The 26,962-nt window shown below is 41.0% G+C and overlaps 1 protein-coding gene across 7 annotated transcripts in view; it reads left to right on the forward strand.

Annotated features, from left to right (window-relative positions):
* Positions 1-26,962, forward strand: part of CLTCL1 (clathrin heavy chain like 1) — a 61,935-nt gene that overhangs the window by 24,059 nt on the left and 10,914 nt on the right. For 6 of the 7 annotated variants that reach the window (XM_042441735.1, XM_042441731.1, XM_042441736.1 and 3 more), the window contains 21 exons: positions 568-765; positions 1,458-1,658; positions 2,576-2,728; positions 3,784-3,906; positions 4,801-4,938; positions 5,167-5,331; positions 6,067-6,247; positions 6,649-6,812; positions 8,293-8,418; positions 8,706-8,848; positions 9,206-9,440; positions 10,667-10,789; positions 11,307-11,452; positions 11,808-11,991; positions 12,555-12,747; positions 13,734-13,891; positions 14,010-14,174; positions 14,715-14,822; positions 15,837-16,004; positions 16,680-16,829; positions 18,004-18,135. In XM_042441735.1, the coding sequence (XP_042297669.1) occupies positions 568-765; positions 1,458-1,658; positions 2,576-2,728; positions 3,784-3,906; positions 4,801-4,938; positions 5,167-5,331; positions 6,067-6,247; positions 6,649-6,812; positions 8,293-8,418; positions 8,706-8,848; positions 9,206-9,440; positions 10,667-10,789; positions 11,307-11,452; positions 11,808-11,991; positions 12,555-12,747; positions 13,734-13,891; positions 14,010-14,174; positions 14,715-14,822; positions 15,837-16,004; positions 16,680-16,829; positions 18,004-18,135 (3,354 nt within the window). Of the gene's footprint in view, positions 1-567; positions 766-1,457; positions 1,659-2,575; positions 2,729-3,783; positions 3,907-4,800; positions 4,939-5,166; positions 5,332-6,066; positions 6,248-6,648; positions 6,813-8,292; positions 8,419-8,705; positions 8,849-9,205; positions 9,441-10,666; positions 10,790-11,306; positions 11,453-11,807; positions 11,992-12,554; positions 12,748-13,733; positions 13,892-14,009; positions 14,175-14,714; positions 14,823-15,836; positions 16,005-16,679; positions 16,830-18,003; positions 18,136-19,067; positions 19,143-26,962 lie in introns of those variants that run through there. The other variant, XM_042441737.1, reaches the window with a different exon arrangement.

A 26,962-nucleotide genomic window follows, 5' to 3' on the forward strand; every position in this document is an offset into this window, starting at 1 on the left:
GAAAGATGACAGTTAAGGAGGGAGGAGCCTCTTTCTTCAGGCTAGCCCTGGTGGAGCTGGGCCAGCCTATTCTCTCCCTCCCAGGCCGAAAGATGACAGTTATGGCGGGAGGAGCCTCTTTCTTCAGGCTAGCCCTGGTGGAGCTGGGCCAGCCTATTCTCTCCCTCCCAGGCCGAAGGATGACAGTTAAGGAGGGAGGAGCCTCTTTCTTCAGGCTAGCTTTATTAGGTAGAAGATAGATATTAGGTAGAAAGATTCCTCCAGCAGAAATCCCTAACACATTTAACAGAGCTGTTCATGTGACAGATGGGCAGTCAGGGATGGAGACTTTTCTTTCGAGGACCCTCAAATAGGACTTTAGTGGTGTTCAGTATCTTGTCCATCATTTGATATCCAACTGTTGTATCAGGTATTTCTTATTTATAATCCAAAAGGAGTTTTTTCAAAGCAGTTTTGCCACCTTCCTCCAAATCTGTAATGCTATTTTAAGGTGTACTACCCACCAATGTAGTACATCATAGAGTGTGTTTGTCATTATAGACTTACCAGTGTGTTCTGTCTTCATAGGTACTTTCTGTTTGTGTGGAAGAAGATAACATTGTAAACTATGCCACAAATGTTCTCCAGAATCCTGACTTAGGTCTCCGTATGGCTATCCGAAGTAACTTAGCTGGAGCAGAAGAACTCTTTGCCCGAAAATTTAATACTCTTTTTGCACAGGGAAACTATGCAGAAGCAGCCAAAGTGGCAGCATCTGCACCAAAGGTAAAGAGTCTTTTAGAGGAGCGTTCAACTTTGTGTAATTTATACACTGAATTTGGTAATAATAAACTTGATTAAACCAGCAGGTAACCCGTAATCATGCCAGAATGCTGTGTTAATGTGACATTGTTCCTTCTTCAAGGAAGTTTTAAGCAGTTCTTATCCCACTGAAAAGTGTCTTGATTAGTGAATTAGTACTAGCCCCACTAAATACCAATACACAAACATTACTACCTTCCTCTTCTATCTATGGCAGTTACTTTTCTAGCACCATAATGTGTACAAGCACAGTGCATACACAAGAGCTGCTTGCATCCTTCATTTTCTGTTCTTAGCTTGTGGGCAATTGGAATATTCAGTCTGAGTCAAAGGAACATAATCACTTGCTCAGATGTGAATCCCAAAGAGTTCAGCAGTACTTAATCTTTACTGATATGTTTTAGGATTTTAACCTTACATTTATTTATTTATTATTAAATATGTCTCATGGCATCAAATATGGTCCTGGGGCATTTCTAAATTCTCTTCTGGGTTAAGTGGAGATAGTGGCCTACTTGGCTGTTTATTAAGATGGTGGACTGATCCAGCAAAACACTTTATATTGGGTGTTCTGAAACAGCAGACTAGGCAAGCACTTGCTGCCTCTTTTGGAACATCTTTGAAGCAGACCTTAGGCATTCTGTTCCAACTTTCAGGGAATTCTGCGGACAAGTGATACCATTAGAAAGTTCCAGAGTGTGCCCGCGCAACCTGGTCAGGCCTCTCCCTTGCTACAGTACTTTGGTATCCTCCTTGATCAAGGTCAGCTCAACAAATTTGAGTCGCTGGAGCTCTGCCGTCCTGTCCTTCAACAAGGCCGCAAACAGTTGCTAGAAAAATGGCTGAAAGAAGATAAGGTGAGTAGTTTCTTGTTTAAATGTGTTACTCCATGGTCCAGTAGTGGTACCCATGCCAAGATAAACTTGACACAGGAAAATTGGTACATGGCATTAAAACATTTCTGTTAGATGTGTTGCTGATGCTCTCTTGTATGCCCAGAGGCAAGGTCTGGTTTTTTGCTTGCTTAAAGCATTTCAGTACAGTGGTGCCTCGGGTTACGAAATTAATTCGTAACGCGGCCGCTTTCGTAACCCAAAAAGCCTTCGTAAGCCGAATTGCCATAGGCGCTAATGGGGAAAAGCCGCGATTCCGTGCGAAAAAGCCGAAAAAAGCACCAAAAGTTTTTTCGTAACCCGAAAAAACATTCGTAACCCGAAACAATAAATCCCTATGGGATTTTTTCGTATCCCGAAAATTTCGTAACCTGGGTATTTCGTATCCCGAGGTACCACTGTATCAGGGTTTTGGTTTGTTTATCTTTAAAAAGGCTACCTTCAGCCTCGTGTCTTCCATGCAATTCCCATAATCCCACAGCCAGTATCCAGCATATTACAGGGAGGCACAAGGTTGGAGAAGGCTGCTTTTAAACCCACCTGAAGCTGGTAGCATCTATTTAAACTAGGAACACCACCTGGCAAAAGTCATGGGCTGCATTCATACTTAAACAATAGAATACTCTTCTTGAACAGTGAGTCGAATCATGAATAGTCAGATGCGCATAATAGGCATCTTCAGAGGGATGGCAACAATTACAGTTGCTTGCTGTGACTTGGATGAGGAGGGGGAGATATGTGGCAACACTTGTGGAGGCAAATAGTGTTAGCTGAAAAGGGCTAGTTGAGTTGGAATCCTCTATCCAGTGGTAGCTAACAAAATGCAGCTTAATTAACCTTTGCAATCTGTGTTGGTTCTGAAATGGTATTTTCTGTTTCAGCTGGAATGCTCTGAGGAGCTGGGAGATTTAGTAAAGACTGCTGACCCAACCCTTGCCCTCAGTGTTTATCTCCGTGCGAATGTACCAAACAAAGTAATTCAGTGTTTTGCAGAAACTGGTCAGTTCCAGAAAATTGTTCTTTATGCCAAAAAGGTAAGTATCTCACCTTCTCCTTTTAAAAGTATGTGATTGTGCAATACTTACTTGCAAGTCAGAACCTTCTTGGATACACAGTTATATTTTATCTTTCCTGAGATAAGACAAGGTCTCAGAACATTCCAGTATAGTTGTAGTGTGATAGGCATGAATATCACTCTTTTAGGTTTCAGTTGCTTAAGTCATGTGGTCTTTGGAACATTCCGTGGATTTCAGGCAAAAAACATGAAATAGTACCAGAACTTCAAGGCATGGTCTGTCAGCGAACTAAATGGCTTCACTGGTTCTGTAGGATGCTACAGTTGTTTTAGTTCAAAATATTTAATTAAGTTGGGGCCTGTAAGTTGGCTTTCTATCTTAGTAACCCTTGGATGTTTTATTTATTTTAATGTTAAAGATTCCACTCTTCTTTCTCAGAACTTCCGAACTGGCTCCAGAAACATTAAAACTACATAGAATAAAGTGGAGCAGCACAATATCTGCAGAATTTAAGCCTGATCTGAAAATTAAAAAGGTCTGGACAAATAAATTCTTACCCCAGTCCTGGAAAAAAACCATAATATTCAGTGATATAAAGACTTTAATAGAGAGTACATTCCACAGATTGCCCATGCTAGCCTACCCTACCCCAGCACATTGAAAAAGGCCCTTATCCTGATCTCCATCTGTTTACTCTTCTAAAAGTGGGATTGCCTAAAGGATAAATTCCATGTTCAGACAGGTTCACATGGACATCTGTGATCCTCTAGAACAGAGGTGGGACTAGTGTGACATTCCAGATGTTGTAGGACTGCAACTCCTAGCAGCCCTAGTCAGCACAGGTAGTCACAAGGAATGCTGGGAATTGCAGTTCAACATCTGGAGCACCACAGCATTCTCACCACGGCTCTAGAGAATCCCATACTTGAACAGATTGGTCTGTTCTGCATGTAGTTATATCAAGGCTCAGGTGAATTTGGAAGCAGAACATTTGCCAAAGTGCAAGGATATCCTGAGGTTGCCCTTTTTACATCTCCCAACCATACTTAATATCTTTAAATGTGATTTTTCAGGTTGGCTATACACCAGACTGGATTTTCCTATTGAGAAGTGTGATGAGGGTCAGCCCAGATCAGGGCCTTCAGTTTGCTCAGATGTTGGTACAAGATGAAGAACCCCTGGCCAACATCAATCAGGTAAAAACTAACTTCAGTCTCTTGCTATGTGGCAACTTCAGAAGATGAACCAAAATAACATGTCTCCCAATCCTAATATGGCTAAAAAATGGCTCCTCTTGTTGAAATTGATGCCATTTGTCTCATGGTCTCTTGAGCCAGATAACTTGGATGATTTTACAATTTACTGACAAAATAATCAGAATTGATTGCTTTAGAAATAATAGATAAGCGCATGAAACTCTGAGTACAAACTTGTTAGCTATAGTCCAGAAAGGTGGATAAACTGCTACATGAAAAATTGGTAGTCACGGAATCAAACAACCAAAATGTAACTTTGGAGATGTCAGTGCTCTTTCTAACTCCTAGTAGGAACAACCACTCTTTCAAAGGAAAAAACATTGAATCAGATAAACTAATTTTGGAAACATCTTTGTTTCTCTTAAGAGTGTACTGCTAGGCCTCATTAATGAGAGTTACCCCTGCACTTGTATCATTAGGAAATTCTTATAGCACTAAATTAAGTTTTCATTATGATGTTCTGGGCTAAATCCAGGTTTTGTGCCAGATAGAGTTAGACCCACTGAACTGAATTGAACTTGTAACTCACTGCTTAAGTCCCATTTATTTCAGTGAATCTACTCCACTAGGGCTAAACTTGGATTTAGCGATCTGTTGGAAAATGTACAAAAGTGCCTACATTTGGTGTGGAAACACTGAAATCATATCTGAAACTTTCAAAAGCTAATATATATATATATATATATAGATTGACACAGCAACTTAACTTCAAACAGGCTAAGTAGTGCCACTGTGGATAACTCCCAGCATACATAAAACCAATATATCTTTATAGCATGCTATGCGGCAATGGTTTACATGTCTGACAGCCAGGTGTTGATTCTTTTGCCGTAGATTGTTGATGTATTCATGGAGAATAGTTTGATTCAGCAGTGTACCTCCTTCTTGTTGGATGCCTTGAAAAATAATCGACCTGCTGAAGGTCACCTTCAGACTCGTCTGCTTGAGATGAACCTCATTCATGCGCCACAGGTAATTCCTCCCTTCCTGGTTGTGCATATTTTTAAATGTTCTTTCTCATTCCCTTTTGAAAGAGACAGGTGCTCTGCCAAGCACAAGTAATATCTCATGTGACATTTTGCTTTTATACTTCCACGTGGACATATATTTGTACATGTTTTGGGACTGGGAAACATGTTTCTCCATCTGTATATTTCCCCCCGGTTATAAAATGACTTGCGCTTTTGTTAACATCTTTAGGTTGCAGATGCCATATTAGGAAATCAGATGTTCACGCACTATGATCGTGCCCATATTGCACAGCTTTGTGAAAAAGCAGGCTTATTACAGAGAGCGCTGGAACATTATACTGATCTTTATGATATCAAGCGTGCTGTTGTTCATACCCATCTTTTGAATCCAGAGGTAAGATGAGATGCAACTGCTGAACTTGCAGCCACTTAACCAATTAGCCTTATTCTTCTTCAGTCTCGCTCTTGCTAGTTTTTGGACTGTATCACATGTGGGCTTTAAACCACAGTTGTAATAAAAGAATAGTACCTATTGCGCAACATTGCCCCCAACCTCTTGATGCTGTGCTTCTGAGGCATATTTAGGAGGACATAATTCCATTGATGAGAGAACCTGTAACAAGTAGCCATGCTTTTGAAATGAAGAAAACCTAATGGAAACAGACATGAATTACTATGTGAAAAGACACTGACTTTCCATTCTCATACTTGGAATACATTCCCACGCTCAGAATGCTTTGGGTTCTAAGTGGTCTTTGTTTTTTCACCAGGCTTTGGTTGTTAGATTTCAGGATTCTGGAAAAAAGTAAAGTAGATCCTGCAAGCCTTAAATCTGCCTGCTGAACTCTGGTTGGACTAAGACTTGGAAGATGGAAACTCAAATCCCTACTTGGATCATGAAGTTTCTTTGATTTGCGCTAAGCTCCATGTCATAACATAAACTACGTCTACAAGGTGGTTTGGCTAACTTGGGGAGAGAGAGAATAATCTTGAGCTTTTTGAAGGAAGGCTGATTCCTGTATGTGTTACTGTATTGCCAAAAAATGAAAGTGCCCTAAACACTGAAAAAAGTGATTGTGGATTCCCATAACTATATGAACCTCTAAAATTCTTATGCCTTTTTTTCCAGTGGCTTGTGAATTTCTTTGGTTCTCTGTCAGTTGAAGATTCTGTGGAGTGCCTTCGAGCTATGCTGTCTGCCAACATCCGACAAAATCTGCAGCTCTGTGTGCAAGTAGCTTCTAAGTATCATGAACAGTTGGGCACGCAGTCTCTTGTGGAGCTTTTTGAATCCTTTAAAAGTTATGAAGGTAAACCTAGGTAACACAGTAGAAGTCCTTGCTTGCTGTAATCTTGTGTTGCTGAATTTCAGGGGTGTGTAAGCATGAATGTAATAAAATATATTGTTGTTATGGCTGTAAATAGTCCAGAGAGAAGCTAAATGCAGAAGTGTTCATAGTGAAACAGTTTATTTTAACAGTGGCCTTAACCAAAACAATTGTTGCTGAAGACAGAAGCCTGACATTAAGTGAGCCTACACACACACACACACACACACACACACACACACACACACACACACTCTTATGCAACTAAAAGAAAAAAAACAACTATCCTAAAACATAAGGGGTGGACATACATGTATCTATTTTGTCTATATGTTCATGCATTCAAGCACTTTAATTGACAATGTCTGCATGTGTCTCTGTAGGGCTCTTTTATTTCTTGGGCTCTATTGTGAACTTCAGTCAGGATCCAGATGTCCACTTCAAATATATCCAGGCAGCTTGCAAGACAGGCCAAATCAAAGAAGTGGAAAGGATCTGCCGTGAAAGCAACTGCTACAATCCAGAACGAGTGAAAAACTTCCTGAAGGTAAGACTTTCCTGAATGCCCAATTGAATTGTGGTGGGTTTTTTTTTAATTATTTAGAAGATTTCTGTATCATTCACCATCAGATTATAATGAAGCAGTTTTTTAAAATGATAGTTTCTTCACTTTAGAAGTGAGAGAGAATTACTTGTGGTTTTGAGAGCCAGCATGGTGCAATGGTTTGAGTGTTGGGCTACAACCCTGGAGACCAGAGCTCGAATCCCTGCTAAGCCATGAAACCCACTTTGGGCAAATCACACACTCTCAGCCTCAGAAAAAGGCACAAATCTTGCAAGCAAACCCTGTGATAGGCCTTAGGGTCGCCATAAGTCAGAAACAGCTTGAAGCCACACAACAACAACTTGTGGTTTCCAGTAGCACAAAGCTATACTCACAAAGACCCTACCTAATGTTCTTCTACGTGTTGTTCACTTTTGAAGTTTGTCTGTGAAAGGTGTGTTGGTGAACAGCTTCTAGGGCAGGTAAGGAGGTGGGAGATGAAGACTTTCCCTTCTCTGCCATTTTGTTGCTAGTCTTGAGAAATTGGGGTATTAATTTTACGGCTGCCCCCAGTATAATGCCAGTTTATATTACTTTAGTACACTCGTCCCCCGGGTTACGAAATTAATTCGTTCCGGCGCCATTTTCGTAACCCGGAAGTTTTTCGTTAGCCGAATCCCCATAGGCGCTAATGGGGAAAAGCCGCGGCTCTGCCGCGGCTCCATTTTAAAAAGCGCCAGCGTTTTTTCGTAACCCGGGTAAACCTTCGTAACCCGGAAATAATTAATTAATTTTTTTTTTCGTAACCCGGAAATTTCGTATCGCGGCGCGTTCGTATCCCGGGGTACCAGTGTAGTGGAAAATGTTACTTTTTCTCTCTAAGATTAACATGATATGGGTGGGTAATGAATTAGGAAGCAGAGAAACCTATACTACTGAATATTTGCTTTGTAATATAATGGATAAGGCCATCTGAGACAAGACTTCAAATCTGTGGTGATGAACAGAGAGGAAGGGTTCACTATAATTCATAAAGGGGTTTCTGGGGTGGAGGGAGGCTAGAACTGTAAGATGGAGCAAAGAGTACTTTGGTGGATTCAGAGAAACAAAAGAGTTAACAATTGATCTTTATTTCTCTTTTATTTAAAAATGTGGGATTGTAATACAATTTTTCTTGGTGAAATGTCGTGGGCCACATTGCTACATTCTGTTCATTTCAAAATGTAAATGTATTGTAAACACAGCATGTGTTAATCTGGTAATTTAAATCCTTGCTTTGTGTATAGACTAACTTTCGGGAAAACCTACCTCTTGATTATATTATGGTATGTTATTGTGCACCATAATAGTGTGGGTAGATTAAGAGAGTTCCATTATTTACCTAGATGTTGTGTTCCTTCTGGATTTGTGTTCATACTTTATCATTTTCGTGGTTCTAATAGTGCTGCCTTGCACTATATCTTCTCTTCCCCTCCTTATACAGGAAGCCAAGCTTACTGACCAGCTTCCCCTCATCATTGTTTGTGACAGATTTGACTTTGTTCATGACCTGGTTCTCTACCTGTACCGTAACAACCTCCAGAAATACATTGAGATCTATGTTCAAAAGGTAAAGCATAAACTCCAATAAGCATTGCTAAGAGCACATTTGAAACAGTAATAACAAATCTTTCCTCGCTGCATGTAGAACTACCAAGCATTTGGTACGACATAAATGTGTTGGGTAAGGAATTAACTGTGGGGCAAACCAATGGAACTGAGTTGGGCCCTGGGTGAGGATGGTTATTTACATGGTACTCCAGGTTTGGAGAACATTTGCAATATATATTTCATCTATGTTCACACTTTGATTTTTTCTTGCAAGCCTTAAAACTCAAGACATTTAACTTGTCTTAGGTAAACCCAAGCCGTATTCCAGCAGTGGTCGGAGGGCTTCTTGATGTGGATTGTTCTGAAGATGTCATTAAGAACTTGATCATGGTGGTGAGAGGCCAGTTCTCAACGGATGAATTAGTTGCTGAAGTAGAAAAAAGAAATAGGTAAGACCCCTATGATTGAATTAAAATTTCCAGTTCTCATCTAGAATTGGTTTATTTCTAAACAACTGTTGGATTTATTTTTAACTATATGGTAATGAAGGCAATGTGCACACCTTGTGAAGCAGCCATGTAAATCAAACATGGCAGTTCAGATTTTGGTACAGTGGGAGAATGCCTTCTATTCCCACCTTTTCTTTTTCTTCTTTAACTGAAGGCTGACTGTTGGGAAGCTGCTTTTCAGAGAACACTCCACTGAAGCTGGAAGATACAAGTGAAATGTGGTTCTTGGACAGGTGCCAGTCATGGAAAGGTCGAACTTTAACCATGTAGTAAATGAAGCTTATGTTTTTCTTTAAGGCTTAAGTTGCTTCTGCCATGGCTTGAGTCCCGAATCCATGAAGGCTGTGAAGAACCAGCAACACACAACGCACTGGCTAAAATCTATATTGACAGCAACAACAACCCAGAACGCTTCTTGCGGGAGAACCCTTTCTATGATAGCCGGGTTGTAGGCAAATACTGTGAAAAGAGAGACCCGCACTTGGCATGTGTTGCTTATGAGAGGGGGCAGTGTGATCTTGAGCTCATCAAGGTTAGTGTTCATTGGGGGGTTTTTTTGGATGTGAAAACTTAAAGGCAGAGGAAAAGGGAATGGTTCTCTTTGTACTAACACTTAACATATCACAGTTTTGTTTGCGGAGTGGTTCCTGTAAGTCAGTAGGTTTCAAACTGTATGCCAGGGAATTCAGAGATTTCTTAGCAAGAAGATGAGTAATCAACAGGCCACATTATTTTTCTTCAATTCAGTTCAGCCCCATTCCTCATCCTCACATGCACATACCATTGTCAGCTTTTCTTTGTAGCGGAGGACCTTTTCTTTCAGGTATACTCTTTCCTCAGTGGACAGTTCAGCGTAGCTTTAGAGAATCCTTCCTCCAGAGTTAGTAAGCCACTGTACTAGTTAAACACTATTAGCTTCTGGGTGGAGAAGAAAAAACTCCAGCAACTAACTTTCACTAGCCCATTGTATGTCTGACAAACTAGCTCTTACACTGGATTGGCAACAAGTATACCACAATTTGGCTAAGGTTTTCTTGTCTTTTTAGTAGTTGTACTGTACTGCTAGGACTAAAGACTGATGTCTCCTGAAATTTAAAGTGCATCTCCATTCATAGGACTGATTTTTTTAAAATAAAGCTCCTGTTGTTGAAACACTTGTTAAAATTCTTATAACGATGACAAAACAGAAGGTGATGCTATATCACTTGAGGCTAACTTGTAGCTTGGTACTTGGACACATTCAAAATAAAATTGATCTCTTATGCTGCTCTGCTAAAGAGTTATACTGTGGATGCATTCAGTTTTGTGTAGCTCTGACAAAGTATTTCAGTTAAATCAAAAATTGCGAGTATTTTCAAAAGGCTGTTTGTACTTGCCTTTTGTCAGGCTGCAGCTGTTCTTGCAAGACATGATAGATTAAATCACTCAGACCTCATGGACCCATGTTTCATGTATGATACTTCAGTGTGTTGCATCTTGCCTTTCTTCTAAAACTACACTGCAACACCAATGTTACAGAAACCAAGATAAAATCATCTGTTTGGTAAAGTCAAGCGCAGTAAACTGTGCCTCTTGAACCTTAATGAAAAGCTGGCCAATAAAAAGTGCCAAAAAGTTGAGAGCTTGGCAAACAAGTCACATTTCAGCTTGAATGCAACTAACTGTGAAGCTGGAAATAACTTCTTGTAAATACCCACTTTCACTTCAGAATATATCCTTAGGTTTTTTCTCCTCTTTCTCCACACTTGTTTCTTTTAGGTCTGCAATGAGAACTCCTTGTTTAAGAGTGAAGCACGTTACCTAGTACGCAGAAAAGATCCAGAACTGTGGGTCAGTGTTCTGGAAGAAAACAATCCATTCCGAAGACCACTCATTGATCAGGTAGGCCAAGGAGGTTGAATTTTTCCCAAAAAAAAAAAATTATAATAAGCTTGAAAAATTAACTGGTGAATGTGGAAGAAATTTGCCTTGTTTTACTATGGGGTTTTCTGAAGTGGGTAACAGTGTCCAAAGGTAATTTGTCCTCCCTTGTGCTTCTCTTTTAAATAATATTAGTTTGGTTTCTTTAATACTCTTTGAGTACTGCACTCTCTGATGTCTGTGTCTTTTCTGTTTCAGCTAGTTGAGGAAGCCATTTTCACTTGAAGCAATGTAAAATTCTGCCTTCTTCTAAGATTGTAATAATTTTTACTTTGGTTGTATGCAAAGGAGGCTCCCCAAAATATGGTAGTAAACCCTCTCCTAAGGCATCTGTTTCTTTCATAAATGCCAAACTGCGTTCCTTGAAGGCTGTATTTCTGAAGGGCATTCCTGCTCTCCTTTTTTAATTTGCTCCCTAAAACTACGCTGTTGTTATGCTCTCCTCAATGATAATAACAGGTCATTTTTTAAATGCCAGGTTGTCCAGACAGCATTATCGGAAACACAGGATCCAGAGGAGGTTTCTGTGACGGTCAAAGCCTTTATGACTGCTGACCTGCCCAATGAACTTATTGAGTTGCTTGAAAAGATTGTTCTGGATAATTCTGTCTTCAGTGAGCATAGGTAGGAGTGGGAAGTTCTCCCAAATACAAAGAAATGACTTTCATTTTTCACTTGTGGGGTCATTGCTCTAAAACAAATATATTGTGTAGTATGGTACAAGCCATACTTCTCTCATTCTGTGCTTGAGAATAATTAACAAGATACTTGTTGGCTTGAAGATGGCTCTAACTTAAATTGTTAGAAACTAGGCTCTTGTTATAAGTGAATACTGATGTTTTGAATGATTTGCTACTATCTGTCTTGCAGTTTTATTTTATTGGTGCAGACCTGCAAATCATTCCTTTATAAAACTCAATAGGAAAACTGATTGCCTGAACCTCCTTGACTAATGACATCATCTTTGTTACCTTTAAAGGAATCTCCAGAATCTACTAATTTTGACTGCCATTAAAGCAGACCGTACACGTGTGATGGAGTACATCAACCGTCTGGATAACTATGATGCCCCAGATATTGCAAATATTGCTATAAGCAACGAACTTTATGAAGAAGCTTTTGCCATCTTTAGGAAATTTGATGTGAATACTTCTGCGATTCAGGTGAGGCATAGTCACAATGGACAGGTTATATAGCTGTAGATGTCTACCTTGATATTTAAAATACAGGTATACTTCAGTTAACCAAGTAGATGTGTTCCTGGGCATTACTTCTGTAATAGAAACTTTGGTACCAGAGGCAGAAATAACATGGAAAGAATAGGGATAGGTTCTTACACCACAAAAAAGAAGAGCACTTCAATATGTTTCAGCAAACGTTTTATCTAAAACTAACCATATGCACATGTGAAATGAAACAACTAGCTCAAATAAGCCTTACATAAGTGAAAAACATTTTCATCCTTTGAGAAAACACTTGAAAGCTTCCAAAATGCATCCATCTTTCTTATGATTTCCATTTTGGTGGCCAAACTAATATATCTATGTTCTTTTTTAACATACTGGGCGAAGTGAGTGAAGGACAAAAATATTATTTATTTATTTAGAAGTATGTGGATTTCCCTCTTTTAGTAGATTTGAATTACGCCTTTCCCATCTCCCACCACACCCATGCTGCCTACTATACATTTGCTGAGACAACTTTGACAATGTTTGTAACCTTCTAGGTATTGATAGAACATATTGGCAACTTGGACCGTGCTTATGAATTTGCAGAGCGATGTAATGAACCAGCGGTTTGGAGTCAGCTGGCAAGGGCACAGCTCCAAAAGGACTTGGTTAAGGAAGCCATAGACTCTTACATAAAAGCTGATGATCCTTCTGCCTACATGGAAGTTGTTCAGGCAGCCAACAGAAATGGTAAGCCACAGGATTCCTTGAGCTTAGAAGGAACTGTGCAACACGGGAGCCTTAATATATGCCTTAATAATAGGCATCACTGGTGATTTCTTTGGAAACCACCATTTGACAGAAAAGATAGACAAATGAGAAGAGATAGACAAATGACACCATTTCAATTTTGCGTGCATTCTTAGGTGATCTTCATCCCATTCCCCATCCATCTGTAACTTGTTAAAAAAATTGCATGAAAATTGATACTGTTTTTGAGTGTTTTACCACAAAATATTGACAAGGGTACATATTTTAATCATAGTACAGTGGGCCCTTAGTATCTGCTGAGGTTTGGTTCCAGGACCTCCTGTGGGTACCAAACACCATGGACACTCAAGTTCCCGTTGTATACAATGGCATAGTAAAATTGTGTCCCTTAGATGGTGTCCCTTGTAATATGGCAAAATCAAGGTTGGCTTTTTGGATTTTTTTGGAAATATTTTCAAGCTGTGGATACAGCGTCCATTGATAATGGAAGGCCAACTGTATACATTTTTTATTTAAAGTGCATCATGCAAAATTCAGGGATGCACAAACAAGGATAGGACATTTCAGTTCATGTATTAGTCTGAGAAATATGAAGTGTGTTTGTTTGCTTAGAAATGGAGACCAAACACAGTCCCTGAGCATCTTTATGTGATAGGACTGTATCATTAAAAAAAAAATGTTAATGCCATTTAGAAATCTAGCCTGGCCAGATAACCCCAGTATCATCTTCTAATTCTTGATTGTTTAAAAGTAACTGATAAAGGTATTGCTCTTCAGATAAACTGATCCTTAAAAATGTTGTTCCAGTCTGAGATGAATTTACCAGTATATGTATAGTCTCTTCATACTGCCCAGAGTGGAACGTAGAGTTGTGGTCATTCCATAGCTGCCCTTGCAAGTGTAGGACAGATGAGAAAGTAAGGGAACTAATTTGTCTTCTCCTTTTCTTCCTCCCCCTTGTCAAGATAACTGGGAGGATCTGGTTAAATTCTTGCAAATGGCTAGGAAAAAGGCAAGAGAATCTTACGTTGAGACTGAACTTATTTTTGCCTTGGCCAAAACGAATAGGCTGTCAGAGTTAGAAGAATTTGTCAGTGGCCCTAACAATGCTCACATACAACAGGTATGTTTTTGTGTTTAAAATTCAGCAGTGTCAACTACCCTAACTTCTGACTTTGCATCAACTGCACAAATACTAGCCCTAGTATTATTTCACTGTCACAGATCTTCTGTCTCTTTAGGTTGGAGATCGCTGCTATGAGGAAGGCATGTATGATGCAGCAAAGCTGCTGTACAACAACGTTTCTAATTTTGCCCGCCTGGCATCTACACTAGTTCATCTTGGAGAATACCAAGCAGCAGTCGATAGTGCCCGTAAGGCCAATAGCACCAGGACATGGAAAGAGGTAACTTGGTTTTGTGTTTGTTCCAAGAGGAAAGGATGTTATGATTATGTTCCAATGCCAAACAGGTAAACCATGGTGGAGAAATCTGTGACCTTCCAGATGCTGCTGAGCTTTAGGTCCCATTGGCCATGGGCAAGTTAGCTCATGATGAGGCATGATGGGCTTGATAGTTCACCAGTATCTGGAGAACTGAAGGCTCCCCACCTTTTACGCTATGGCTAGTGTAAAAGGTGTACACTATTTTTAAAGGCATCTGTAAACTATTATAGCACCTTTTTGAAGTAAATAACTGTGCTTAAATGTGCATCTACTGCTCTGTAAAAGACACTTCTCATGGCTTTTCATATGTTTAAATGGGGACCACTTAAATATAGCTTAAATGCTGTATTTATTATACTATTCTAGTATGATTTTACGAAAGATGCATGTTTAATGTACATAAACCTTGGAATCTGAAGGCCTTGAGTGCTTGGGCCTGTAAAACACAAACATGATGTTAAATCGTACATGCTCTGTCAGCAACTTTCTTCTTGTTTCTAGGTCTGCTTTGCCTGTGTGGATGGAAAGGAGTTCCGGCTTGCACAAATATGTGGCTTACACATAGTCATCCATGCTGATGAGCTTGAAGAACTGATCAGCTATTACCAGGTTGGATTCCTTTAACCATCTAAAGTGTAAATGCCCTGTTTCCTTCTTGGCAGTATATTAATCTATGCCATTACTTAGCTCAGCAAGGCAGTTAACAATGTTACAAAAGTGGAAAAGTTCACAAATGAAGCTAACCTAAGCAGCATGCAATATATATCTATTGGGCTCAAACAGGTGTGTGCCTTAACTGCATTTCAGGTTCATTATATAAAATAATAAATGTAATAGTAACTCACTATGATGGGAGGGAGTTTTCATGAATTTGATACTTAAGAATCAATTTCAATTGAGTTTTGGTCAATTTGTAACCTAAATGACATATGTAGCTAATTTGTATGTATTTATACTTTTAAAAACCTTTTAATAAGTATGGTCCTTGATCACTTGGGTGATGTGAAAACCATCCTAGGGTTACATTGATGCGGAGGTTGAAGAAGGCATTTGAAAAGATGCAGTTTCGAAATTTCTGGACTTGCAGCTTTACAACTTTACAATCCTCTTTAACTTTAAAAGTAAAATTTTGGGCATTCAAATCTGCTGCTGCTTCATTGAAACTGGACTGGGCAACTATGGAAGGCTAGGGGGCCATATTAGTCCTCCAGGAAACAATGAGGGGCAACACCATTTTTTATTTTAAAAATTGTAATTTATTATTTATTTTAATCCCTGGGAGGCTCCAAATATGGTAGAAATGCCCTCTGCATCTCCAGAGGTCATATTGGATATTTTGAACCCCCAAAAATATTTTGTGGATTTTTTTTTTTACCCCGGAGGCTACATGTAGTCAAGGGACTGCACTTTGCCTACCATGATCTAAACTGCCATATACTTCGTGTTCCTTTTACAAACAAGCTGTTCCCACTGACTTTTAGCAGTGTCCAATTGGTTTGGAATTTCATATATCTAAGCTGAACTGCCTATTCGTATACCTTATAATGAATTCCATTCTGAAGTCTTAAGATGCAGACTGTAAAATGGTGTATAATTCGTACATGTTGTGACCTTGTGCCCTAGGATCGTGGATACTTTGAAGAGCTGATTGCCCTCTTAGAAGCTGCTCTAGGCCTGGAGCGTGCTCATATGGGAATGTTCACTGAACTTGCCATCTTGTATTCTAAATACAAACCGCAGAAGATGAGAGAGCACCTGGAACTGTTTTGGTCCAGAGTCAATATTCCAAAGGTATTTGATCCAACTGCAATAAATGCAGTATAATAGAAGCACCCTTTAAAGCTGTAAACACTGATGTTCTGTTGCTCTCACGACAAGCATCCAACATGGTTAAAGTAAAAAAAGAATAAAAATCACAATTAACCATATTGGAGTTACGGTCCTAGGTTCTTCATTGCAGGAGTGCTTGAGGTTTGCACCATCTACTTTGTATTTTGCTAGAAGCCTGAAATCCCACCAGTTAGAGTCAGGTACAAAATAGTGGTTAGTTCAGGCAGACATATATTAAAAGTAAAGAGGATGCATTTGAGCACATGCTCATCAGGAATGTCCAGCTGGTATCATAACCAAGCTCTGAAATCCCTTTTCACTCCCACGCCTCCTCCCTCTCCCAGTGGCAATCCAAATTAGTGGTAAAATACCTTTCTTCATTTAGAAAATTAGAAATTGCGAAACCCTTGCTTTGATGTATTATAAATCACCCAGAGATCTTCTAGTAGACCCCAAATAACTTCCTCCTTGCCCCAGTTTAGGATGTTAAAGGGCATTAGTGAACTACTTCCACTAAATAAGAGTGAACACTAATATTGTACCCTGTGGTGTCTGGGGCAGCCTTCAGTTAAATTCTTGTCCTGGCTCTTGTCTGACTAGCACATGCCTACTTCTTGTCTCACTACATTGCTTCAGGTGCTTCGAGCAGCAGAGCAGGCCCATCTCTGGGGGGAGCTGGTTTTCCTCTATGACAAATACGAAGAATACGATAACGCAATAATTACAATGATGAATCATCCTACCGATGCGTGGAAGGAAGGGCAATTCAAGGACATAATTGCCAAGGTAAGCATCTGTAATGAGAGTACACCTCCATTTGATTTCTTCCATTTGGTATGCCCATAACTACACTAAGTGCTTGAAGTGACGAAATGTAAAGAGATTCCATCTAAACATTAGGAAGAACTTCTTTATTTGTAAGAGTTGCTTGAGAGTGAAATAAACTGCTTTGCAGGGTTGTGGACTCTCTTCCTTGGGAGGCTTTTAAGCAGAGAGTGGTTGGCCATCTCTTAGGAGTGCTCTGGTTGTAGATTCCTGCATGGTAGGGAGTTGGCCTTTGTGGTACCTCCCAACAGCATGATTCTTTGAAAAGTATTAAACACAGGAAACATTGTGTGCCCATCTGGCAAGGTCCAAGTTGAAACTGTTCTTGGCAGGACTGCAAATAGCATAGTTTTTAGGTGGTTATGACCATTTCTGTTCCAGAAAATAGGAAGCTGCCTTATACTGAGTCAGACCTTTGGTCCTTCCAGGCCAATATTATTAACTCACTGGCAGCAGCTGTCTAGTATTTCAAGGCAAAAATTTGTTTTTACCTTGTGATGCTGGGTACTGAACTTGGCAGCTTCTGTATATTCAAATGATATGCTCTACCACTGAGCTACAACCTCTTCCTCTAGGGATTTAGATGCTAAAAAACTTGTTGTGGAATCTAAACATTGTGTTTCAGGGTGAATTTTCTTTTCAGACAATAATATCTTGTGTGCACATACTTTAACCCTTGTTCTTCTTTTTCTTATGAAAGGGATAGGAGTTTGGCGTAGGGTTTTTTTAAGCTGTCTAAACCTATTCCTCTTTTGGCACAACAGGACCAAAATATTTCTGTCTAAAATTCTAAACATACCTGCATTGAAATAAAGAGCTTCTAAATTCTTGAGATCAGATACCAACATAAGAATTGTACCAGGTCAGACCCAAGACCAACCACTATTGTTAGTCTTTGAATAGGGCAAGAGTGTAGTAGCACTTCCCCACCCATGCTCTTCAGACACTAGGTTTGGAAGGCATAAGCATTTTTAAAACACTGTCATCATAACTACTAGACATTAATACCCCTGTTCTCTATAAATTTGTCCAGTCTGCTTTGTCAGGATTATCCACTAATTTTAAAATTAAATCTAATGCAATTAATTCACTTCAGAGGCAACCAATTATCTCACAGTTTTTCCTTGCTCTCTAGGTAGCCAATGTGGAACTATATTACAAAGCCCTTCAGTTCTACTTGGATTATAAACCTTTGCTGATCAATGATCTCCTTCTGGTATTATCTCCACGGTTGGATCACACCAGGACAGTCAGCTTTTTCTCCAAGGTGAGTTGTAGGATGCATTCTAAAGGTGGCTAAATTACTTGCTTCTATCTACATTCTTCGGCTTTCACTGGAAGTTCAGGGCAAGAGAGCTTATGTATTAACATGCTGAGATAATCTTTAATTTTTTCCTCCATTTTCTAATCTATTTGCTGTTCATGCCCATTTATATAAATTAGCTTAAGTCTTTAAACAATCCAGTTCACAAATTTCTTTTAAAATAAAGCTTTAGCATGCAGAAAACATCTGGTTTTGTTTTGGGAGAGTATGTGTTTCTAACCCTAGGGTTTAACTTGACTAACTATGGCCCGTTACAGACGGGCCTAAAAGTGTGCGCTCCGCGCATGCTAGGGTTAGAAAGGGGCATCCTTTCTGGACGCCCCCAACCCTAGCACGCACGGAGCGCGCGCAAAATGGTGGCGGCCGTTCCACACGGCCACCGCCATTACGACATCACAACCGCGCCACCTCTATACGGGGCGGCGTGGACGTGACGTTGTCACGCCGCACCAGAGCGAATAGTGTGCCCCTTCCCCAGCCGCAAAAGGAGCTCCGAAACGGAGCTCCTTTTGCCGTTTGCGTCACTGGGCGCAGCTTTAGATGCTGCGCCCGTGACACAGAGGAGAAGGGGCCAAGCGGCCCCTTTCTCCACCTCCCCGCCGCCGGGTGTCCTTGGGGCTTGAAGCCCCAAGGACACCCCTTTCCTGGCTGCGGGGAAGGGGCCTTTTGCCGCTTCCCCCGCAGCCTGAAGCGGCGGATCGGGGCCTCAGTGGCTGCCGCTCTGGCCGCTGAGGCCCCATCTGGCGGAGAAGGGGCGGTGCGAGGCCGCCGTTTTCAGCGGTCTGTAACCCCCTATGTGGGCTTGGTTGTCTCAGAAGCAACTTGTGAATGACTTTCAAGAGCAGCTTTTGTCTAAATTGTTGGCAGTTCTATAGGTTAATCAACTGCCTCTAGTGAAACCTTACTACGCTCAGTCCAGAACCATAATAAAAAGGAGTCAATGAGGCTCTGAACATTCTTGACAGAAGAGGAAGACATCAGGTGAGTTTATGGAGCAGTGATATGTATGGCTTGATAGAAAGATGAATATGGTAGGAGTGCCAAGTGGCCACTTAATGCATGACTCACTAAAATATTGGACACTTGCAGTCAAGTCCATCCTCTAACACCTGCAAGTAACACACTACAGCAGTGATTTTGCTGGTGCTGTGAAGTCCTAGTTCAATGTGGACTCTTCCTGCACCAAGAGGCAACCATTTTGTAGTAAATGGATCCCTAAGTTGTTTATAAGATCTACATGAACCGCCTCCCTTCTGATTTGTGTATAAAATGCTCTCAACTCCTGTCACATCATGGAAGCCTTCGAACACTGCTTTTTGCCCATTGCTGTGTTGAGAAAGTTTTGCTAAATCTGAAGGCCGCCTTCACAGGAGGACTGTGGAAGAATTGATACAGTGTAGTGGGTAGAGTGGTGGATGGGATTTAGGCAGTCCAGGTTCAAGTCTGCATTCTGCCATGCAGCTCACTGAAAGTCACCTTAGACCAGTGACTAAGGGCCAAAAGACAGGCCAAAACAAAGCTGCTTCGGGCCACTTTGGAAGTGTGCTGTTTAAATGATACATACGTCCTAAGAGGCCAGAAGCTGTGCCAAGCCAGCTTTGGCACAGCTTCTGGCCTCTTGAGATGCATGTGTCATCTAAACAGCATACTTCAAAGTGACCAGTCTCAGTATGACCTGCCTCCAGGGTGTTGTGGGAATGGAAAAGGACAGTTATGCAACCTTGAGCTCCTTGGAGGAAAGGCAGAATATAAATGGTTCTTTTAAAAAAAGATTTCACCACTTAACTCCTCCATATGCTGATTACCTTTCTGTTCCTCCAAACAGGGCTTGCGACACCATTGATGCCTCGATAACTTTGATAACATTACACTGGCTCAGCGCTTAGAGAAAACATGAATTGATTGAGTTCAGACGTATTGCTGCTTACCTGTACAAAGGCAATAATAGATGGAAACGAGTGTGGAGCTCTGCAAGAAGATCGTCTTTATAAGGTCTGTTATTTCATGACCCTTTTGCATGTCTTGGATCCTCCGAAGTAGGCCAGTCCACAGTGGTGGTGTAGCTTCCTTATAAATGCAAAAATGATTTTCATGCTCTGGTTTTCACAGGATGCGATGCAGTATGCTGCAGAATCCAAGATGCTGAACTGGCAGAGAACTGCTTCAGTGGTTTCTGGAAGAAGAAGAAGGAGGGTTTGCAGCATCTCTATTTACATGCTATGACTTGTTGCATCCTGATGTGGTCCTTGAGCTGGCATGGAGACACACATACATGAGGACTTTGCAATGCCTTATTTCATCCAGGGGATGAGGGAATACCTTACCAAAGTAAGTGAACCTCTAAAACAGCGTGTTCCTTGGCATTGTTCTAGGTTCCCACATATCTTTCAGTAAAACAATGTGGCATACATTACCCAATTAGCAGATACCATAGAACCATAACATTCCATGGAGGACTTCATCAGTCTGGGGGGCAAGAAAGGAAAAGGCTAGGCTGTCTTGTTTAGTTCCTGTCCACCTTTTGGGGACTACCAAACCCACTTGGCAGCATTCCGATTTCTAGTTGTCTACTTTATTGATCAGATTTGATGGCCAGAGCTTCTGATGACTGCTCCCATATCTGTAAAACACGATGCAACCCTTTCTACATTATGCAGTTAATAGCACAGCTGTCTGAGGTATGGACCCTACGTTTTCACAATATTTTATTTTGTGCTTGGAACAAAGTAAACCAGTTCACCAGGAATTATGCCTTCCTTTAAGTTGTTGGCCCACTGTAGAATACATTCTTTCAAAAGCAAATGGGTGTGAGTGCTGCCTATTTCCTTCCTTTCTTCTCCTGTTTGAGACTTTCCCTTTCTCCCCAACCCAAATACATTATGTGGTCTTTGCTTTTGTCTCGTATGATCTTGGTTTATTGATTTTAAGTATTCCCTCTTGAATTTTCTTGCAGTTGATGGTCTGTTTATAAGGTGACATCTCTCTGGTTTTACACCATATTCCCCATTTGTGTCCCTTAAAACATATCTAAGGTTACATGGAGTGAAGCTGTAGCTTTTGCTGAAAAGCAGAATAATCTAGCTTGGTCTAACTAATACTGTAGTGGATATATCTTCCTAAATAACTTAGAAAAATCCAGCCAGACCTTGCTTGCTTCATCCTTGGGGGAAAAAGTGAGCATTGAAACAATGTACCTGGCATCTGTAGATGTGATCAAATTTGGATATCCAGGTCCAAGAGCCAAATTCTCACTCTTAACCTTAGTTGCTAATGAAAGCTGCAAAGCTGTTATGTTGCCTGGGCAGAGTTACAGTCCAAAAGCAGCTGGAGGCTTTCCCTCTCCCTTTAGAGAAGAGACAAGACCTTAATAGGGTTGTTGTGTGGAGGAGGAGGAAAATGGTTTTACAAAGAATTTCAGACATGAACAGCTCTGATCCTTTTTAATGTTAAGATCAATGTGGGGGGTAGACCGAATGAGCCGTGTCATGGCTCTGTTCAAGCAGAACTCTGGTTGGATTTTGCAAGTGATAAGGTTTCTAAATATTCAGTCTTTCAGAAAGAGCATGCATGATGACACTAGTTTTTACGATAAAACTAATCTAGTCATGGTAATTAGTAACAAACTGGAGAATGAATTCCCACCCTGCTATTGTGAAGAATTTAAACTCCCCACATAAGGTGTATCTAACAGCTAGTCTATACCTGCGACCAAAAGACATACTCCTATTAACAAAACTCAAACACTTTAAAAAGAGAGAGAGATAGGTATGGTAGATTCATTCAGTTGCTTGTCTGCCATTTTGTGGATAGAAATTAAAAGATCATTTTAAAAACACCCCATTGGGAGGAAAGAACCTAGATCAGACATGTAGGCTGGCAGGCCTTAAGTTCCAACCGATATGGTGCCACTCCTATTAGAGGATGTTTTTGATACATTGTCTGCTTCTCCTTTTTAAATAGTTCATAATGTTTTGCTAGACTACAGGTTGCCAATGTGTTTGGGACTCAGCAGGGCACTAAGCAGTTGTAAGTCAGAATAACAGCATCTTGTATTTTCCAAGAGCCATGTGGGGAAGGCAGGCAGCGATCGAGGATTGGTACTCTATCAAGACATGATTTAAGAACTGGAGGTCTTCTGTCATCCGTACATTGAAGAGGGAGGGAAACGGATGGCTAGCATTTCAACCAGTCCTTAAGAAGGGATCTCTACTTGGCAAATGTAAAGAGAACTTGGTCCTGGCTAAGGCAGAAGTAAGGTTAAGGAATTCTGTGCCCTTAGCTGAAGGAGTGGCTACTACATGAGGACAAATGTAAATGTGAACATGTTTAGCAAAATTCCTTTTCATGTCCTAGAAATACAATCCTTATAACACAAGCTCTGTTTGTCACTGTCTCCCATGGACAGTTTCTCCAATACTTTGACTGCCCTAGGCAGTGATGCATGGCAGAGCTTTGGTGGTAATGGGTCACCAAGGAAAAAATCTCTTACATAATCCTCCATTGAATACCCTAGCATTGAGACATGCTGCTGCTGAGGTGGTACATAAAGGAGAGGCACTTAAACTTAAATAGAACTTCCTTGTGTTCCTTTTAAATTCACAGGAACTCCCGTGATGTCCAAAGTAGGCAGAAGCTTTTCTGAGTTTTCTAGTACGGAGCTGCCACAACTATGGCATTTTTTTTCTTTTGAAAATCCATCAGTCCATGGACAGGTCTTAACTACTACATGAGATGAAACAAGTCCTACCACCAGAACCTTTGCTGTAACATCAGAGTCAAATAAAACTTTCGTTCACTTTGAGTGAAAGTCCCACCGAGTTGGATAGAAGAGGAGGGGTGGAGAGTCCGCTTCCTCCAAAGTCTGTATCCTCCCAGTCTAAGTCACGTCTGGTGCGGGAGACAGATGTACCTTTCTGATCTAGCCTTGTCCCTCCCTCTTCCACCTCAACATGGGCTTTGAAGAATAGCCCTTTCATCCTCATCCATCCGAGCCTTGTTCAGAGCTTGCGTATCTTGTTACCTCCCTAAACTCAGCTTCTTTGTTGATGGGTAGGCGCAACCTTGAAGAGGCCGAGCATGGGATGGGAATGGAATATACTATCCCCTGTAGAAGCAAGCAAGGATGGGGGCTTCTTGATGCATGGGGTACACTGGAGTCCATGTTGGACCAGCCCACAGTATTGGCCATATTGGGCCCCTGTCTCCTTCGAAACCCCAAAGTGGAAATGAACCCCACGCTGTTGACTTCTGAGCATCCATTTGGGCATTGTTGTGGGAGATCCAACCGACAAAATTCACAGCTAACTGAAACTGTTAGTTATTTAAAAGAAAAGCTGAATTGTGGAAGGGATCTGAACTTGAGGGCAGTTTTCAGAATAGAAGCTGTCGAGCCTGTTTTTATCTCACATTCCTGTTCACATTATAACTTAGGTGGAAAACTTGATGCTTCCGAAAGCCTAAGGAAGAAGAAGAAACAGTAACGGAACCCACTCCAATAGTTTTTGGTAGGTAAAGATTTTGTTTCTATTTTGGGCAGCTTGTTGACTAGGGTGGTGGGGGAAATCTTTACCTAAACTTCATTTTGTCCACTCCCTTTCTAACATGCACCTCCTGTTTCTGGTGTTGAAACAGACAGCGGTGAGATTCCTCTGCAGGGTCAACAAGATCTGTTACTGGCTAGGAACTCTTATGTACTCAGGCAATGTAAATCCAAATCAGAGGTATCTGAATCAAATCCACTTAGTATAATTTATTTTTGTCAGATCATCCTGGAGACTGTTAAGCAGCGCAGCTGTTTATTCAGAAACCTCACTGTTTTAGTTGAGCTTACCATGCATATGTTTGAGAACTGTAGCTTAGATATTGTATTTGCAGATTTTAGATGTTCCAGAATGGCTCATTGAAGGACAAAAACTAAACAAACAGACAAACAAAAAATGCATATTGCCATTATTTACAATCTGAGTGGACCCTGGATCTGAAATACACTTGGAAAGATCTTTTCAACAATTGTGTGAATGGTCCATCCTGGAAAACAGATCCCCCAGAAAAATTGCTCAGTGTGAGATATGGGATGTTACGCTAGAATTGGCTCTTTGCCTCTTTTAATAGAAAACTTCTGTGCTTGAAATTATTTGCTGATCTAAAAGTGCAGTATACAAGACAAAATAAATTTTCTTAGATTACGTCTGATACCTCTCCTGAGCTGGTAAGGGATGGGGAGGAGCAGCCTGTTCATGGGTGACAGCCTTTTAAGGTGGACTCTGGAAAGATAAGCCCAAATAAAAAAAAAAAAGTTCCAGCAACATGTATAAAATCTCTCTTGGCCATTGGCAAAAAGGTAGACTTTATTGACAATTGCATTCTAGGTCCCTCCATTTAAAGGAAGTTCATGACGTGAGGTCAGTGTTTCTAGTGGAATGGCTTTCTGTGGGAGTTCAGTACTCCCTGCATGAGGCAGTGTGGGTTTTTTTAGTAGGGTTAACCTATTTGTGCTGTTTTGTGAGAAATTAATAATAAAAAAGTCTAGGCTGAGAGAGATAACCAACAATTGACTAACAATATAACTGCCATGTGGTTCAGCTTCTGACCATGCAGAACATCTGTATGTAATGCTTCCTCTGCATTTAATCTAGTTTTCACACATAATTGCTGTGATACTAATATCCCAAACAAACCCTTGCTCATTGCTGCTGATCAGTGAAGAAGGTATAGATGACATATACTGGTGCCATGAACTGTAAGGTATTGGCTAAAGTAGAGGCTGTCAGCTAAAGTATACTTGTCCACTTCCATGTTTGGGAAACTCCCCACCTCCAGCTCGTATTAAATGGTGTACAAGAACTGTCCCTTGATGTCTTTGTAAGTACAGTCCAGCCCTCCTTATGCACAGCTTCTGCACCCACAGATTCAACGACTTGAAAATACTCAAAATATTTTTTCCAAAACGCAAACCTTGATCTTGTGATTTATATAAGGGGACACCATTTATTATCCCACGTATATAATGGAACTGAGCTCCATGGACCTTGGTATCCGCTGGGTGATGTTCCAGGAACCAACCCTAGTGGATACCAAGGGTCCACAGTGTTTAGATCAGGAAGAGTCATAATTCAGTGGGCAGAAGTATTAAATTCACACACACACAGGCACACAACTGCACTCAAGGTGGCTTGAGGTCCTGTCCCTCCCCATTGATCCTCACCACAACTTGGATGCCTGTGAGTTTCCTGGCTGAGCGGGGATTTGAACCGTCCTCTTCCACCCCCAGTCTGACATTCTGACCACTGCACCCACACTGGTTCCCAGCACATGTGGAAGAGGCCAGGTTTTAATCCCTGGCATCTTCAGTTTAGAAATGTCTTGGCGTAATGCTGGGAAAAAGCCCTTGCCTGAAATCACAGGTGCGGCTGCATGGAGTGGACCACGTATCTGGCTAGTTAAACATGGTCAAACTTCGAACAAAGGAACTTTCCATATGCATTGGCTCTCCTGTCAAAAGGGGATGTGTACTGTTTCTATTTGATCGTAAAAAAATACCAAACACTCCACGCTGCATACATAGCGGGTTGTTCTTCTACAGTGTAGTTTTCGTGCTTGTTAGGTGACATTGGTACAAAAATTCGTAACTTGGCAGGTGTGTTATATGTGTCTAAACCAACCTTCCTTTCCTCTTCCAGGCCAACAGTTGATGCTAACGGCAGGCCCCACTGCAGTACCTCCACAAGCCACTTCTCATATGGGTATCCAGCACCAGATTCACCCACCCGCCAGTTTACGGTTCAATATGTAGCTTGCGACCTTTTAACTGGTCACCTTCTCTCTCTGTCCCCTTTTACTTTTTATTTTTCTTTCTTTTGGGTTTTTTGTCCAAGGAGGCACAGAGACTTCCCGCATTGGGTGAATGCCTTTGCAAGCCCATTCAGATCAGGACCATCCAAAGGGCACTGTGTATTTATTGCTATGGTCCTGTACAATTCAACTCAAAGAGGCAGCTTCCCACCCATTTTCACCACACCCTTTTTTTCATTTCTCTTTTTGTACTGACATTTCAAGGCTCTGTCGGAAGGGGAGATGGCACTTCCACAAAACCAACAACAATAGCATAACTTCTTGAGGCAAGAGGGGGACAGACATGCGGGTGCTTCTTGCCCTTTTAGAATCCCATTTTCACCTAGAGAGTCTCCTGGCGGCAAGCTGTTAATGCCACTCCTTCCATGCACACACACACACACCCCATTTATTTGGGGCCATGCAGAGGGATGGGTGCAATTTATAGAATGTTGCGCAAATAGATATATAAATATCTATCCTTCTGAGTGCTGCTTGAAACTGTTGGAGATAATTGGATCATATCTCAGAGCAGACACTTCCCAGATCTTTTTTTCCCTCCCCATGGTACATGGAAATATGACAACTTGGGGCATCAGATAATCACCTGAAAAGCCCCAAAAGTAAACTCATCTGTGAGACTGGAGAAGCAGGGGTCTGAGACGGGGATACAGCCACAACGCGTACCAAGAACGGTTTGGGCAAGACGCAAGGGCAAACTTTGCTTTATGTATCTTACACCGAAGCACTGCCAGTTGCTTTTCATTTGAACTTCTAAACCTTCTGGGCATTTGAAGATGCCTGTTGAACTGACAACAGTTTTGTGATTTTTTTTCTGCTCGTTTGGGGTTGTAACTGTAACAGGGTATGCCCAACAATTCTCTCCCCCTCTCTCCTTCCCATCGCCCCTCTTTTCCTCCCAAAACAGAGATGGCCACAG

The sequence above is a fragment of the Sceloporus undulatus genome, chromosome 10 (genome assembly GCF_019175285.1).
Source record: "Sceloporus undulatus isolate JIND9_A2432 ecotype Alabama chromosome 10, SceUnd_v1.1, whole genome shotgun sequence".
NCBI lineage: Eukaryota > Metazoa > Chordata > Lepidosauria > Squamata > Phrynosomatidae > Sceloporus > Sceloporus undulatus.